A 16821-nucleotide genomic window follows, 5' to 3' on the forward strand; every position below is an offset into this window, starting at 1 on the left:
TCTCCTAAATGTCACTCTGAGTTGAAGAGGGGAAAGAAATGGGAGGCCACCGTGATGCCACATCCCTGTGCTTTAACCAGTATGTTTCCTTTATATACTGGACCATCTAGTTCAGATTTTATTTGAAGCAAGTTTTGGCTTGCTTCAGTATGTATTTCATTTTCTATTTATTACCCTCTTTCATTCATGGCAGACAGGCTCTAGAGGTCCTGAGAATGTCTGAAACAAAGAATGCTATAAAACACCTTAGTAACTCTCGAAAATGCTAAGTGGACCCTGAATCAAAACTTCAAGTTTCAGAGAACTTACAGCCACTAACGATCTGCAAAACAAACAAATAAACAAACAAACAACCCCACACCCTAGCAACTCTCAACCTTGGATCAAACAACAATATGTTGGAAGAGGTATTACTGAAAAGAGCTTGAAAGGGCAGCCTAAAAGGCAGAGGGTACAGAACATGGGCCATGTCCCTGTAAAGGGGACATGGTTCATAATATTGTGAATCAAGGGGCTGGTTCACAATACTGGTTATGATGTTCAAAACTGTCACTCAAAGAGAGGTGCATTATTATATATTTGCTTGTTGCTATTGCTTGAGTCACTTTAGGTAACTTCCATTTAATTTAATATTTATTTTCATTTTATATCCAGGTCACATTTTCTACATTAAAATATAATCATGCTGACTCCCCCCACTCCCTATACCCTCAGAGAAAAAAAGTGAAGAACTTTACACAACTTGAAAGAAAGATGGAATGCACAGAGAAGTTGCTACTGCACCCAAGTAACAAAGAACACAGAGAGACCAAACAGTAGACATGTCAGAACTGCACAGAAGACAGCTCAGGGCTCGCAGCAGGAAGGAGGAGGAATTAAAAGACTAAAGCTTTTAAATGCTATCACTTGTGCCACAAGATTACCCTGAAAAGGCAGATAGGTCAGAAAGCAGGACCAAATAGGGGATTTTCCAAAGGCTGCTATCTAACAGAGTTTAAAATATCCATAGATTATATATATATATAAAAGATTCCATACACAGAAGAGCTTTCTCTTCCCCACCTTGCCTTTAGCATCCGGTCAACACTTTAGAAACTTAAAACCACTGTTAGCATGTCCGAATGTAGAACCGATATAGGTTTTTTCTTTCTTCAAAAATTGTATCCCAACTCTTCCCAACCAACAATTCTATTAATTATTTTCATTATGATTCCTCTGCATGGAAACCCAGTAAGGGATCATCAAGACAGGGCATCTCACTACTATCAGATCAATGCCAGTTGGGCAAAAGCTGCATGATTCTGTGTTACTCAGAGGGAGGGAGAACAGTAAGACACAGGAGTTGAAACTGATCCGCACCAAAGAGGAAAAGGAAACTCCTTTTCTAACCTATTCATTCAATAGGAAACAGCAGGTGGACAGGAAAAGTCATCTGCTTAGAGCAGACCCAGAGGCACACCAAAATCTAAAAACAAGCGCTCAGGAAAGCGTCTCGGCTCGGAGAGGAAGCGTCTTTCAGACCCTATCTTGTCCCTAGTTTGGAGATCAAAGCATTGTAACTTCAGATAGTGATACTCTGGAGGGGGTGGACAGGGAAGGTCTGAGAGACCCAAATAATGAGGACACTAGGCAGCTAACTACACCACTACGTACGAATACACACATCAGTAAGAAAACTTCACCTCCAACCCTCAGCTACTTTAAACAAAGCACTGCAGTTCCAGGTTTTCGGAACAGGGGATATTTTAAAGTCTGTAAGCAGTTTAAAACATTGCAACACTGGCACAATATGTTACCTATTCTTTGTTTTTAATTACAGGGTGACACAGTAAACTCCAACACAAAAGTGGGGATGGGGGAGTGCAAAAGGAATAAAGAAAACAGAACCAGTATTTCACAAGAGCATCGAGCCAGCGATAAGTAGCAGCTAATGCTTTGCAGAGTCTCGAGGGTAGAATTCGCTCAAGGTGCTCTAAGGGATTCTCTTCAGCATTTCTTTGGGGAAGATTCGGAGCAGTTGCCAGCCAATGTCCAAAGTCTCATAGACAGTGCGGTTTTCGTAAGGACCTTACAAAAAATTGAGATTAGATGAATAAAGGCCAAGTACCTCCAACTTATCAGCGTTATTCAAAATTTATTGTTATGGGTCTAGCACTGTGAGCATGAAGTATAAAAAAGAAACACAAAGCAGTCAGGTCTCCCAGGACTGGATGTGACCAAATGTGGAAATGAGGGTCTAGACAGTAAGTACCCCTGGGAATCAGAGAAAAGGGAGAAAGCCCGCAGGCAAGACGTTGGGCGCCTGCGTGCGTGCGTGCGTGTGTGTGTGTGTGTGTTTAACAATGGGTGGGATCTAAAAACACTCCACGGAATAATGGAAACTAGACCCAGAGTTTTGTCCAGAGAGTAGTGAGAAAAGCAGTTTCCCAGCAACACAGGCTGACCTGAAGGAGGCTAGCACAGATACTTAGAAGGCCTTAAATGCCAATGAAGCACCTGAATAGGTCCACGTGAAAGTTTTCAAACTTGCTATTGCTATTATTATTTTTAATAGCAGCATCATTCTTATCCTGCAAATAAATCTCATTTTTTAACTAAGGAGTTAGAGTGGCTAGAGTTCTGCATTCTTTTCTCTACCAGAATAATTTTTATTTTTTTAAGATATTAAGGTTCTGCATAAATTTTTTTTTTTTTTTAGAAAACCCAACAATCATATGTTCTGGGGATTTTAATGGTACTTAAAAAATGTATCACACAAATAGAAAAGTGCACAAATCCTAAGTGTGCAGCTGATGCATTATTCCAAAATAAACACATCGTTTGTAAGTATCACTGAGGTCAAAAATAGAGTTTACCAGCATTACCAGGGGTGGCAGGGAAGAGACCAAACAAAACAGCTTGAAAGCCCTACACATGCTATGTAATAAAAACCATTATAGACTTTTTAACAGAACGACAATCAATAAAATTAATACTAAATTTACCCCGGCAATGGCACAGAGAGAGTCAGGGAGACTGGTGAAGATGCTGGCACTAACGGCCAAGGATGATGGGACAAAGGTCTGGACTAGGTCTTGGGACACAAAGAGTGGTCAGAGATCAGCAGCTTCAACATCGCCCAGGAACTTGTCAAAATACAGGCTCTCTGGCCCCACCCACACCTACCGAATCACAATCTGCACTTCAACAAGATCCCTGGTAGATTCAAAAGCATATTCAACTTTGAGAAACACTGGCCTAAGTTTTTTTCATAGGAATGAAAAGAGAACAGGATAAGATGTTTCAAAGGAGAACAATGCAAATTAGCAAATATTTGATGACTGGAGAATAAATGAAGAGGGTTAAGAATGCCCAATTCCTGAGCTTGGGCTAACTAGGGTAATGGTCATGCCAGAGGTAGACAGAAATTGAAAAGGGAATTGCTAGGCAGGTGGTCAGTTGGGAAAAGACTTTGGTTCTCACCACGCTGAGCCAGAGAGGATGGCGGCATAAACACAGGCTTCCTAGCTGGAGATGTGGGATTAGAGCTTCAGAAAGAGGGTAAAGGCTCATACACAGCATGTTAGTCATCAGCATAGGGGGAAAAAAGCACACAAAGAACAGGTAATTAAACCTTTGGGAACATTAACAATTAAGAAGCAGGAAGATAAGAAATCAGGAGGATGAAAACAGAGGGACTGGGAAAGTCCTAAACCCCCAAAGCCAGAGGAGAGCATTGCAGAGAGGTTAAGAGGGAGGAGAAGTGGCAATGGAGGTAGGAGAGCAGAAGGCCGGTTGTAAGGAAGATAAAAAATAAGACAGGAGCTAAATAAATGGATAAAGAAATTGAAGGTAGAGGGGAAGGAACCAGAGGGCTAAGAACAAAGACATGGCAGGCGGCTGGAAGAACCTCTTCTCTAATCAGAAGGAAAATTGTATGGAGACCAATGTAAATTCTCTCAGACTAGGAAAGAAGTCCTCAAAACTACATATGATGCTGTTTCTATTCATAGGAAAATAGTAATCTTACCCTGAGCAATGAAGTTCCTCTCAAACTTCTGCAGAAATTCCAAATAAAGCACATCATCTGAGGTAAGGGCTTCTTCTCCAACTACGGCTTTCATGGCCTGCGCATCCTTACCAATAGCATAGCATGCATACTAAAGAGAAAAAAAGGTTTACATGAACCTTTATAAATGGTAACGGTACTCTGGGCTATATAAGTGTATTGCTGTAGCTATCTTCACAGTATTTCACATTATTTCCAAACATAATTCACATGTGCAAGTATTGGAAAGACTTTATTATACAGCAGTCTCACTAAGGAAGGAGTCTTCAGGCATGCAATACATAGACATTACTAACACTCTACAAAAAATACACTCCCTCAATATATGAATGAGCTTCCATTTTGCAGAGCATTTAAAAATCACAACTTACACAATAGGAGAAATCCATCTCTAAATTCTATTCAAAAAAAAAGATCTGGGTTATCAGTAGGTTTATTTATCATTTCTACTTTAAGGTCAAATGTATTTTTCTTTAATTATGCTTGGTATACAATCTCAGGACTATAGAAACCAAGGATTTCATAGAATATACACAGCTGTATCCCTTAGCGTTCTGGTGATTGCCTAATATGTTAAACAAAAAATTAGTTAGAATAGTCTTTCAGAAATACTCTATAATAAAGGTTACTAATAAAAACTTAATCGTCTTATGCCTTTGTTATTTAAAAACTACCTCATACAGCATTAGAGGTGGGTTTCAAGCATGTGATCTTTAATCTTTGTCATGAGCAGTTATCCTTATGAAAAAGACTCTTTGGCTCTAATGAATGTTTCTGTATTCCAGTATTCTATATTCTATATTCTATATTAAAATTCTACTTTGATGGGGGGAGAAGAAAAGTGATATGGAAGAAAGACAAGAGGTATAAGACAGCAGCATGAACTGAGAAAGTATTCATTTCTTTAAACACAATCCTGGAGAAAACATACGTACCAGCTGGTTAGACACATCGGCGTGATCCTTTCTGGTCATACCTTCTCCAGTAGCAGACTTCATTCACCGAGACAACGAGGGCAGCACATTAATAGGCGGGTAAATCTTGGGTAAAAGGGGAAGGGGGAAAATATTGTATTTAAGTACAAAATTCAAGCTTTACTGGTAGTAAAGGAGGATTTTGAAACTCATTTTTATTGCTTAAATTGCATAAAACTGCTACATTTGTTTCCTAGATGATTCCTAATATCTCTTCTGGTAAGAAAAGGAAGTAAGAAACATTTTACAGGTTAAGATTTCTTTTTGAGAATCAAATCCAAAAAGTAAAATCTACAAAACAGTACAAGATTCTATTAAAAAACTGAATTTTCAACATCTGCCTACAACATCAAATCCAAATGGTCTTCTGAACTCTGACTCATAAAATCACACATAAAAAGATTAACAATAATTTCACCTAAAAGCTGATATCAGAAGCTGGCATCTACTAAAGAACCAATAAAAAATCTGTTTTTGATTATTCAGTCATAAAAAAGAATGAAATCTTGCTGTTTGCAACATCATGGATGGACCTTTAGGGCACTATGCTAAGTGAAATAAGCCAGACAGAAAAAGATAAATACCGTATCATCTCACATATATGGGACCTTAAAAAACAAACAAAAAAATGTCAAGCTCACAGATAGAGAACAGACTGGTGGCTGCCTGAGGCAGGGGATGAGTGAGCCAAATGGGTGAGGGAGGTTAAAAGGTACAAACTTCCAGTTATAAAATGAGTAAGTCATGGGGATGGGACTTTCACAGCATGGTGACTATGTACGTTAATAATACTGTATTGCATATTTAAAGGTAGCTAGAAGAGTGGCTCTTCAAAATTCTCATCACAAGAAAAAAAGTGTTGTAACTATGTGAGGTGGTGGATGTTAAGTGGACTTATTGTGGTGATCACTCTGCAACATATACAAACATCAAATCATGACATTGTACACCTGCGACCAATGTAATGTTACGTCAATTATACCTCAATTAAAAAAATGTTAACAATAAAAGACAAAGAAAAAACTCTGAAAATTCTGTCCTTGTATTAATAACAAAAGTGTGTGTGTTTAACAACGGGTGGGATCTAAAAACACTCCACGGAATAATGGAAACTAGACCCAGAGTTTTGTCCAGAGAGTAGTGAGAAAAGCAGTTTCCCAGCAACACAGGCTGACCTGAAGGAGGCTAGCACAGATACTTAGAAGGCCTTAAATGCCAGTGAAGCACCTGAATAGGTCCACGTGAAAGTTTTCAAACTTGCTATTGCTATTATTATTTTTAATAGCAGCATCATTCTTATCCTGCAAATAAATCTCATTTTTTAACTAAGGAGTTAGAGTGGCTAGAGTTCTGCATTCTTTTCTCTACCAGAATAATTTTTATTATTATATATATTATTATTATATGTGACCTGGAGGGAGTCACTCTTTGAGACCTTGTTACAGGGAAGAACCAAATCTGACTACACGTTGGATCTGTTTCTTTTACTTTAACCTTTGCCTTCCGCTGCTTTTGTTCACTAAAAGGATACTGTCTGTACATAATGGCCTGCCTCGGGGGAACCCTGTTCCTCTGCCTGAATGTTAAACCAAAGTGCCTTTGTTCAGGGAAACATACGGACTCTGTCCACCTGTGGATGGCTGCAATTAAAAAGAAATTAACACATCCCCTCCCTGAGGCTGGCCATTCCAGGGGATATTCGCAAAACTAATGGCCCTTTTACTTTATCTCCTCATCTCCTCCCCATCTCTGTGCTATAAAAGAAACTGGCATCCAAACCCCGATAAGATGGTTATTTTGAGACTTTAGTCTGCCATCTTCTCGGTCTGCTGGCTTTCCGAATAAAGTCGTATTCTTTCCCTCAGTGCGTCATCTCTGATTTATTGGCCTGTCGTGCAGCAAGCACAGCAAGCTTGGACTCGGTAACAACCTTAGTTTATCCGGATGCGGGTGCTTTGTACCAGGTGAACTCTAAAGTTTTCCCTTCTGTAGATAAATTTACCTCAACACGTTCCTGAAGGTAAAAGAATAATCTATTCTTCTGCTTGATTAAAGTAAGCAAACATCTACCTAAAGTGCACTTAAAATATTGGCTTTCCAGACATTTATGTAATATATTCCGCCATGAAAATCTCAAGTTGTGGTCAATGTGTTGGAAAAAGTATGCACTTAATCAGTATTTCCAGTTTGGGTTTATGGCCTCTTGGTGGAAGCAAGTCAGGAGAGTCAAAAGCAGAAAGAGATAACCATCTCCGTGTGTCCCACCACCTTCTCCTACAGCAAGAGGGAACCCACCTGCCCCATGGCTGAGCACAACTACACCACACAGGAACTCACAGCGCCTGGCCCTGAAATAAACCGAAACCCAGGGCCAATGCAGATCTGTGAAACTGGGTCCTAAATGCTGCTTTTAATTGACATGCTTTTGTTATCTGTATTGTTTAGACAGCTGCAACGTAAGCATGATAGAAACATTATTGAAATCAAGTATTTTTCAAACACATTGCTAAAGTTATAGGCTTTTACTTTTTTTTTTCCCTCCTGCTTGAAATATTAATCTAGGATGGAACACAGCTCACCCTTCCTGTGCAGCAAAGGTACAGCTCAAGTTTCTCAATACTCTTTCTTTCCCAATCTTTCTAAATGATCAGGAAGAAAACATTTTAGAAGACATCTGGGAACATGTCTTTTGCTGGCAAAGATGTTGAAAACAGAGAAAAAGTCAGAAAAAAATTACTTCCAATGACATCAAGACCGTATTTTGAAATTGTTACCGACCAGGGTTCTTGGCGTCCTTAAACAATAAAAATTGATCAAAGGCCAGACAAGAAATTCAGGCAAGGCTTTATTGGGGCCCCTGCTGCAGCAAGGGGGAGCGAGAACAAACAACAGGCTCCTTTGCTTGCGTGCTCCCTAAGCGGGGGCGAGCTTGCTGCTTAGATGGCAGTGGTCCCCAAACCTTTTTGGCACCAGGGACCGGTTTCATGGAAGACCATTTTTCCACGGACCGGCAGGGGGTGGGGTGGGGGGATGTTTCAGGCAGTAATGTGAGCGATGGGGAGCAGGAGATGAAGCTTTACTCGCTCCCCTGCCACTCACCTCCTGCTGTGCAGCCTGATTCCTACCAGGCTGCGGCCTGGGGGTTGGGGACCCCTGTTATATGGCGTGAGGGCAGGGGTGTGTCCAGGGGTCGGGCCAGAAGGGTGGCTTAGGTGGTTTGCCCACCGCTTAGGTGGTGTTGTGTGCAGGGGGCACGTGCAGTACCCTGCTTTTGCTCTGGGATCTTCAAAAGTGGCAGTTGGGTTTTTTGGTCTCTTTGTATCTTTCGTCCAGAATTTGCCCCAACTGGGCGTGCACGTCATTATTTTTAGTCCCATACAGTTTCTTTGTTATTTTGTTGCTCGAGGAGAGGTGTGTCGAGGTGCAAGCACTGCAACACTGCAGCAAAGGGTCCCAGGTCCCAGCCTGTCTCAAAATCAATATATGGCTGTTGAAAACAATACTAGAACACTGCAAATAAAAGTACGTTATTTGATACATGGCACAAATTTAGTTCTGACAAATGAATTGGCTTCTAAACTTCAAGAGTAACACAAAAGAAGAAAATGAAGTATGGTTAGTGTTATTAAGGAATGCCTCAAAGGAGTGCTGGGTAGTGGGCATATTCTATTAGCAGCTTCAAGGAATTAAATAAAGTAATGAAATTAAAGGAATTAAAGTATTTAACTGTGAGTCTAGACTGTTTTAGGACTACTGGGAGAATAGCACTAACCCAGTGGCCTCCTGTCTATGTTGAAAATAGTAATATGCAAATTGGGTCATTTGTACAAAATTTAGGAAGATTTCTCATTAAGAAGTTCCATTGACTTAAAGTGATACCAATATGTGTTTAGTTCAACATTAAACTACTTCAAATGGTAGGGAATTCCTTTAACCTACTGTTATGTTGAAGCCCTAACCCCCAGTACCTCAGAATGTGACTGTATTTGGAGAAAGGGTCTTTAAAGAAGTGATTAAGGTAAAAGGAGGCCATTAGGGTGGGTCCTAATCCAATCTGACTGGTGTCCTTACTAGAAGAGGACATCTGGACACAGAGAAGCACCAGGGAAGTGTGCACACGGAGGAAAGACCATGTGAGGACACAGCAAGAAGACAGTCATTTGTCAGCCAGGGAGAGAGGCCTCAGAAGAAACCAACCCTGCCAACACCTCGATCTGGGACTTCTAGCTACCAGAACTGTGAGAAAATAAATTTCTGTTGTTTAACCATCTGAATGTGGCACTTTGTTACTGCAGCCCGAGGAAAATAATACTCTTAGCTTCTGGATTGGCCTGTGGTGGCCTTGCTGAGTGACTTGGATCGGTGAGTCCCTTACGGCTCAGCCACAATCCGTTATACTCATGACCCTCAGGGTCTCACAAGGTTTGTATGCTGGGTGGGTGCCGTGTTCGCTACCACTCTCTAAGTCTGCCTTATTTCCAAAGTAGTTTAAGTTTCTCCTCAGACCATCACTGACCAGTCTACTTCTGGCAAGCAGAAGGCACTCGGTGGCATTGTTGAAATTCAGGAAGTTTTCAAGTTTAATTGTGTCTGCCAGTTGAATTCCCGGAAGACTATGTGTCTGAGAAGGACCACGATGGTACCTCCTGGCTAACTCAGACCATCCTTAACCACATTCCACACCGTCCGTGCCTAACAGACACTTGTTCACTGACTCAATTTTCAGGGCCAATTGGTCATTTCTAGGCCTTTCCATTCTTTCTAGTGCAGGCTCCTTGTTTTCTCCTATAGAGAGGGCCAGTTCAGAGGCGTCCTCTATGAGTCATCACTCTCTCTTAAGGACTCAGGGAAATTACCCTGAGTCCTTATTTTTGAAATGTGGCATCACTTATTTTTGAAATGTGACAGATTAAGCGCCTTACTAGGGAATGACCATTTCTTAGGTAATGAATGAAGGGCCTTGGTCGTGCCCTCCTCAGGAGCAGAGCCTCCAGAGCTTCAGAAGGACTTGGTGTGTTCCGTCCACCTTAGCGCAGGACCATGCTGGTATTTTCATGTAAGAAACTAAGGGTGTTAAATCAGATCATCTTATTAAAATAATAGAATATAAGATGGAAGGTAAGAAAGACTGAAGGAAAGGAAGAAAAAAAATCAGAACCAAAAGAGATAACAGTGATAACATCGCAGGCCTGAGTCACCATCCTGAGAAAGGCTTGCTGGTGTCTAGGCACCTGAATTTTGGGAGGGCTTTCACCACTCCCAGAACTGAGAAGAGTGGCTCACTGCTGCCTAAGATGTTTATGCAAACAATGTGGTTGGTGCTGAACACTTGCTTTCCTTCTGGAATCTGGGATTTTGATATGTACCAGGGAGAGGGTGCCTACATGACCATCCCCCATAAAAGCCTGGGCTCCTAGGCTGAGGCTAAGCTCCCCTGGTTGGCAACATTTCACACATGTTGTCCTCATGGCTGGAGGACTTACGCGTGTCCTGTGTGGTTCCACTGGCAGAGGACTCGAGGGAGCTTGCCTCTGGTTCCCTCCAGACTTTGGTCCACTTGCCTTTTCCTTTGTTGACTGTACTTTGTGTCCTGCTGCTGTAAGAAATCACAGCTGTGAATATAACCCTAGGCTGATTCCTATGAGTCCTTCCAGTGAATCATGGAGCCTGGGAGTGGCGTGGGGGACCCCAAAACAGGAGTGATCACGGAGAACTGCCAGAGGCAAAGAACCCAGAGTGGAATGCAGCCTGGAGACATTCCCCATAGGACACAAGTCACCTCCATGAGAACTGCACAGAACAAGCTCTTAACATAGCGTCCTCCTTTCCACCTGTCACAGATGGGCCTTTCATAATAACAGCAGATCTGTTCTGCATTTCCACACTTTCAAGTAACAATCACAGGTCACAGGAAGACGCGTGACACAACATACTTATCTATTCCAAGCGCTTTATCTAGTAACAGGGCAACTCTACGAGGCTTTCTCAAGATTTGGCTCTTTCGGTGATTTCATTGCTTCTGAGAATGAGATTATTATCTTGTGCTCAATAAAACATACAAACAGATAAATGTGTTAATGTCTTTACTAACTGTTAGATTTGGGTAGACTAGTATAGGCTATGTGTGGTAGGATTAATTCTTAGATTTGCCAAAGTCCAAAAGAAGAGAACCAGGTAAGCATCAAACTTCACACTTGTCATCACAAGAAAAAGAATGTGTAACAATGTGAAGTGATGTTTGTTAACTAAACTTATTGTGGTAATCCTTTCACAATAGATACATACATCAGATCATTATGTTGTACACTTTAAACTTACACAATGTCATGTGTCAATTACGTCTCAATAAAACTGGAAAATAAATTTCACGCTAATGGTAGACATCTTGAACAAAAATTCCATTTTTAAATAATTTGTGAGGAAGAGTGAAAGCCACTGAACAACTAAACCCTTCTGAGACATTCCGTATGGATTTTTAACCTCTTTCAAGAGGCTAACTGTCCATTTTAATATTAGGGAAAAGTAGACAATCCTGCAGCAGTGGAATGAAAAATTCCTCCATTCAAAATTTTCTTCTCAAATCAGAATATTTAGATTTATCCTACACTATGTTTGTAAGGGAAACATACTTACTACCACAAGATTTTGCTCTCATTTATGCAAAAAATAGTAGCTCTCTTACAGTGTTTGTCACAATTCCGAGTTCAGAGGAAGTGTTAACTTAAATAGGATTTAGCCAAATATGTTTAAAAATATGTCAAGATTGGGACTTCCCTGGTGGTCCAGTGATTAAGACTTTGCCTTCCAAAAGGGGGTGCAGGTTCAATCCCTGGTCAGGGAGCTAAGATCCCACATGCCTCAGGGCCAGAAAAGCAAAACATAAAACAGAAGCAATATTGTAACAAGTTCAATAAAGACTTTAAAAATGGTCCACATCAAAAAGCTCTTTAAAAAAAATATGTCAAGATCAAACAGCTGTTTTTAAACTAATTGTGTATTTAAAGCTGTTTTGGTAGTTTTAGTGACAAAATAGAGATGCTTTTTTCTCAGCATTTTAAATTTGAGTTAGCAATACTGTTAAACCAAAATGATTAGGGTCATACGGTTCACACTGTAATTTCAAAATTAACTCTTACACAAGAGAAGTTAATCTTAGAATAGGACAAAGAAATATATACTTGAAAACTAAGTTTAAGTAAATGTGAAATAAGTCTTTTGCAACATATAATTGCCATTTCCTAAGAAAAGTAAAAGGCTGTGTGTTAGTCAGAGCAGAGGTAAGACAATTCTCCATGGGTTTCTCACATTTCTGCACATCTTACAAACAGAAGCACCGACAGCCCTTTATTCTCAGCTATCTTGCCAAGGATGTTTAGATAGAAAACAGCCTTGTAAGATAATGTCTTCTTCCAGAGGTAAGGGCAAGCATGCTTACCTCCCAAAAGATTCTGGTTCCCTGAACTCTTGTCTTATAACCCACTGTGCGTGCAGGCATCCATCTGGGCCTGTCCACACAGCCCCTGTGTGACTCAGGGTCAAGGAGAACCAAGGCAAATATTCGGATGCCCATGCTGGCTGCAGTGGTTTATGAGTAACCAAGTAAGTAATAGAGTCCTTTGTTTCTGACCCATAAGTCTTCTGTCTTCTACCTGCATCCATGGAAAACGGCAGCTTAACTTGTTGCAAATAGGGCAAAATCTCAGATACTCCAAAGTTCTGCATGGAAAGATTACAGTTCATCTCTCAGAAGACTTACTATAGAATGCATATGAAAAGGTCTATGACTAAATAATCTATTTATTTCAGGTCACTATGCAAACATTTATATATTTTAACATATTGATCTGCTCAATATGTTAAAATATATATGTATGTTTGTGCTCTTTTGTTTTTTACTGATGCATGATTAGAAATTCTTCTTTGTTTCCTTTTTAAAAATGGTATGTATTGCATTGTTTTTTGATAGAAAATAACAATAAAAAAAATGTAGTCTGTGGTCTCACTAGTCAGAAAATCCCTGGTGACATAAAAAATAAATAATAGACATAGGCACACTTGGCTAGAAAATTCAAATAGTACAGAAAACTTTAAAGAACACAGAAGCCACTCTTTCCCCCAGCACCAACTTAACCATTTTTATGGTTTATTAAAATTGTCTGGGCTTCCCTGGTGGCGCAGTGGTTGAGAGTCTGCCTGCCGATGCAAGGGACACGGGTTCCAGCCCTGGTCTGGGAAGATCCCACATGCCGCGGAGCAACTAGGCCTGTGAGCCACAACTACTGAGCCTGAGCGTCTGGAGCCTGTGCTCCGCAACAAGAGAGGCCGCGATAGTGAGAGGCCCGCGCACCGCGATGAAGAGTGGCCCCAGCTCGCCGCAACTGGAGAAAGCCCTCGCACAGAAACGAAGACCCAACACAGCCAAAAATAAATAAATAATTAATTAATTAAAAATGAATATCTGCTTAAAAAAAAATTGTCTTTTACTTCTGCATTTACTGCTTCCCATAAATCCTTTCTTTTCAGATTTTCTGGTAGGAAACTCCACAATCTAAGACAGGGAAGGCATCAGGTTCCTGGTTTAGGCATGGCGGCCACCATCCCTCTGCCATGAGATCCTTCTCATCATTAACAATGTTCTAGGGAAGCTGCAGCTTAGGTTCCAGGCACTGGGGGAAATGTAAGCAAATACTTCCTCCTTCCTGTTCCCAACAGGGAAGTGTGCTGGGCCCACAAGACTCCAGTCCCTGTCACCTGGGGACACCCTCCCCTTTTCTCTTCCAAAAGGGAAAGAGAAAAATATCTACCATGGCCATAGTTCATCTTCTGAAGAGCAGATCAGGAGCTTATTTTTGCTTTAACCATTTAGAAGCAGGATCAACTGAAGTCACTATTGTGAACTGATTACCATTCATTTTTAATTAAAATGTGACATAATAAAAAGCATGCATCTCGTTAACTATATGTCACATTTGCTCAGCTCTAAATTTTGCTACACCATATTCTATTCATGTAATTTCAGTCTTTGAGTTTGTTTCTGCAGTAAAATTTCCACCTACATAAAATTTTACAGAATTGAAGAAACATGTTATGTGTACAGCCAGATCTTTATCATTTCGAAATGTTTATATCCATACTTCAGTATGCTTTGATGATCTCATTTTTAACCTCAGAGTACAGGTTGGACTCTTTAGATATGCAGATTAATCTATGATCTTGTGATTTCAGAGTCACAGGCAATGATGGTATCATTCACCAACCAATTGCTAGTGTCAGGAAGCAGACTTTTCTTCTGCCCTATTAGGTTTAGTAATTAGGGGCCTGCAAATTAAAATGACAAAAGATAGTTTAACAGGAGAAGAAGTTTATTCATATATATGGGAGCTAACAAGAGAAGTAACTATCTCACTAAATGTTTAAAGTTAGAGGTTTATATATCTAACTTAGCAGAGAAAAGGAAAGTGGAAGAAAGGACTTCGATTCTTTTAGAAGAATAAATGAAAGATAAGTAATTTTGTGATTATTTTGTGTCTGCACGTTCAAGGGGTCTTTCCTTCTTCTATGCGAATCTCCCCAGAGAGGGGATTTGTGGTAGGTTTACTCTTGATTTCTCTCCTGGGAGTAGACCTGTCTTGAAGAGGGAATCATAGAAGCCTCATTTCTCAGAAATGTCTGCTTTTAGCCAAATAAGGAAAGCTCTTTCTGCATCTGTTGATTCCCAAATGTTTTGAGCTTAAAATAATCTCCAAACCAACTCTGAGGGTCCAGCTAGGTCTCTAGGCATTCCTCCCTATATGTCCTCACCTGTAATGCTGTGAGGCAGTGCCTACTCTACCTTTTACAGATAAGGAAACTGGCTCAGAAGGACTCAGTTACCTGCCCCCGGTGAACAACTAGCCAGTTTCAGAGCTGGATTATAACAAGGGACATCTGAATCCATAGCCCAGCCTCTTAGCCCTTTGAGACATGATCACTCAAGAGATCTTAGAGGGCTTCCCTGGTGGTGCAGTGGTTAAGAATCCACCTGTCAAGGCAGGGGACACGGGTTCGAGCCCTGGTCCGGGAAGATCCCACATGCCGCAGAGCAACTAAGCCCGTGGGCCACAGCTACTGAGCCTGTGGGCCACAACTACTGAAGCCCACATGCCTAGAGCCCGTGCTCCGCAACAAGAGAAGCCACTGCAATGAGAAGCCCGTGCATTGCAACGAGGAGTAGTCCCCGCTGGGTGCAACTAAAGAAAGCCCATGAGTGGCAACAAAGACCCAACACAGCCAAAAATAAAATAGAACAACAACAACAAACGTTTAAAGAAAATAAGAGAGATCTTAGAGCTCATGTGATCCAACCCTCTTTATGCTATTGCATAAATTTGTTTACCTCACCGTCAATCACTAAATGGAGGGTCTTGGACAATTTTCTCAGCCCATTTGTGTCCCGGTTTTTCCATCTGTAAAATGATTACAGTATTCACTTCAGAAGCATGCTTTGAGGAACAGTGCCAGGCACATAGTAAGTGCTAAGTATCTGCTCTTATTATTTACTTTATAGACATCAACACATTCTTATAAAATATTCCAAGACTAAGTGTACAGAGTAAAACATGTAAATCATCTCTTACCCACCTGCCCACCGTCTTCCCAGGGGTCACCATCAGTGGATGTGTTTCTAGTCCTTTACCATCATAGTCATACATATTTTTAATCTGTGCACTCATGAGCTGTCTTCATGCATTTTAACAGAAATGGAATCATATTTTGCAAATTATTCTCCAACCTCCTGTTTCCATTTAAACCACTCAAGTCTTATAGATCTTTCCATGTCAGAACATCTCAGTGTTGCTCATTCTTTTTTAACAGCTGCATGGTGTTATACTGAATGGACTTAAAATGATGTACCCTTCTGATACTGATAAGCTTCTAGGCAGTTGTGGGGCTTTTGGTTTTGTTATTCTCATGTAGCTAGACAAGCTCTTAGTGATTAGACATGTGGAAAAGCTAAAGAGAGCATGTTGTTCCAGAAAAGTTCACATTAATATACAGCAGAGACTCTTCTCTCATGATCGGCTTCGTGTCTCTCCAGCTCTGATAGATAGTATCATCTAAACAAACATTTGGGTTTTTTTTTTACCCATTTCTAGTGGGGCTGCACTTTTGGTTCCCTAACAACTTGCAGCTTCTGATCTGGGCAGAGTGAAGAACAAAAATAAAGGTGATGGTGGAGCTTGTGCCTAGGATGACACCCACTGGACTGAGATAATGAAACAGCCACTGAATGAGGCACGTTTGACCCTGGGGATGTCAGAGGTTTCTAAGGGAGCTTTTAATGGGCTAGTATCACAGGGTCACTTTTTTTTTTTTTTTTTTTTTAATTTTATTTATTATTTATTTATTTATTTATTTATTTATTTATTTATTTTTGGCTGTGCTGGGTCTTCGGTTCGTGCGAGGGCTTTCTCTAGTTGCGGCAAGTGGGGGCCACTCTTCATCGCGGTGCGGGGACCGCTCTTCATCGCGGTGCGCGGGCCTTTCACTATCGCGGCCCCTCCCGTTGCGGGGCACAGGCTCCAGACGCGCAGGCTCAGCAGCTGTGGCTCACGGGCCCAGCTGCTCCGTGGCATGTGGGATCTTCCCAGACCAGGGCTCGAACCCGTGTCTCCTGCATTAGCAGGCAGATTCTCAACCACTGCGCCACCAGGGAAGCCCCACAGGGTCACTTTTTAAAAACAGGTTCTACTTAAGTTGGACTGCATCTTTCTGCATATTTCTTTCTACCATCCTAGTTTCCTTCCAAACCAACGGGAT

General features: G+C 41.0%; 1 protein-coding gene across 17 annotated transcripts in view; it reads right to left on the bottom strand.

The window, feature by feature from the left end:
* Positions 1 to 1856: 1856 nt before the first annotated feature.
* LOC130708315 (V-type proton ATPase subunit B-like) overlaps positions 1857 to 16821 on the bottom strand; it is a 186505-nt gene continuing 171540 nt past the window's right edge. For 3 of the 17 annotated variants that reach the window (XM_057547644.1, XM_057547643.1, XM_057547646.1), the window contains 4 exons: positions 15403 to 15467; positions 4984 to 5088; positions 4010 to 4139; positions 1857 to 2067 (listed from right to left, as the gene is read on the bottom strand). In XM_057547644.1, coding sequence (XP_057403627.1) covers positions 1973 to 2067; positions 4010 to 4139; positions 4984 to 5046 — 288 coding nt within the window. In that variant the 5' untranslated portion in view covers positions 5047 to 5088; positions 15403 to 15467 and the 3' untranslated portion in view covers positions 1857 to 1972. Of the gene's footprint in view, positions 2068 to 4009; positions 4140 to 4983; positions 5089 to 6897; positions 8488 to 10505; positions 10619 to 15397; positions 15468 to 16821 lie in introns of those variants that run through there. The other 14 variants (XM_057547645.1, XM_057547640.1, XM_057547641.1 and 11 more) reach the window with 13 other exon arrangements.

Source organism: Balaenoptera acutorostrata, chromosome 6 (assembly GCF_949987535.1).
Source record: "Balaenoptera acutorostrata chromosome 6, mBalAcu1.1, whole genome shotgun sequence".
NCBI lineage: Eukaryota > Metazoa > Chordata > Mammalia > Artiodactyla > Balaenopteridae > Balaenoptera > Balaenoptera acutorostrata.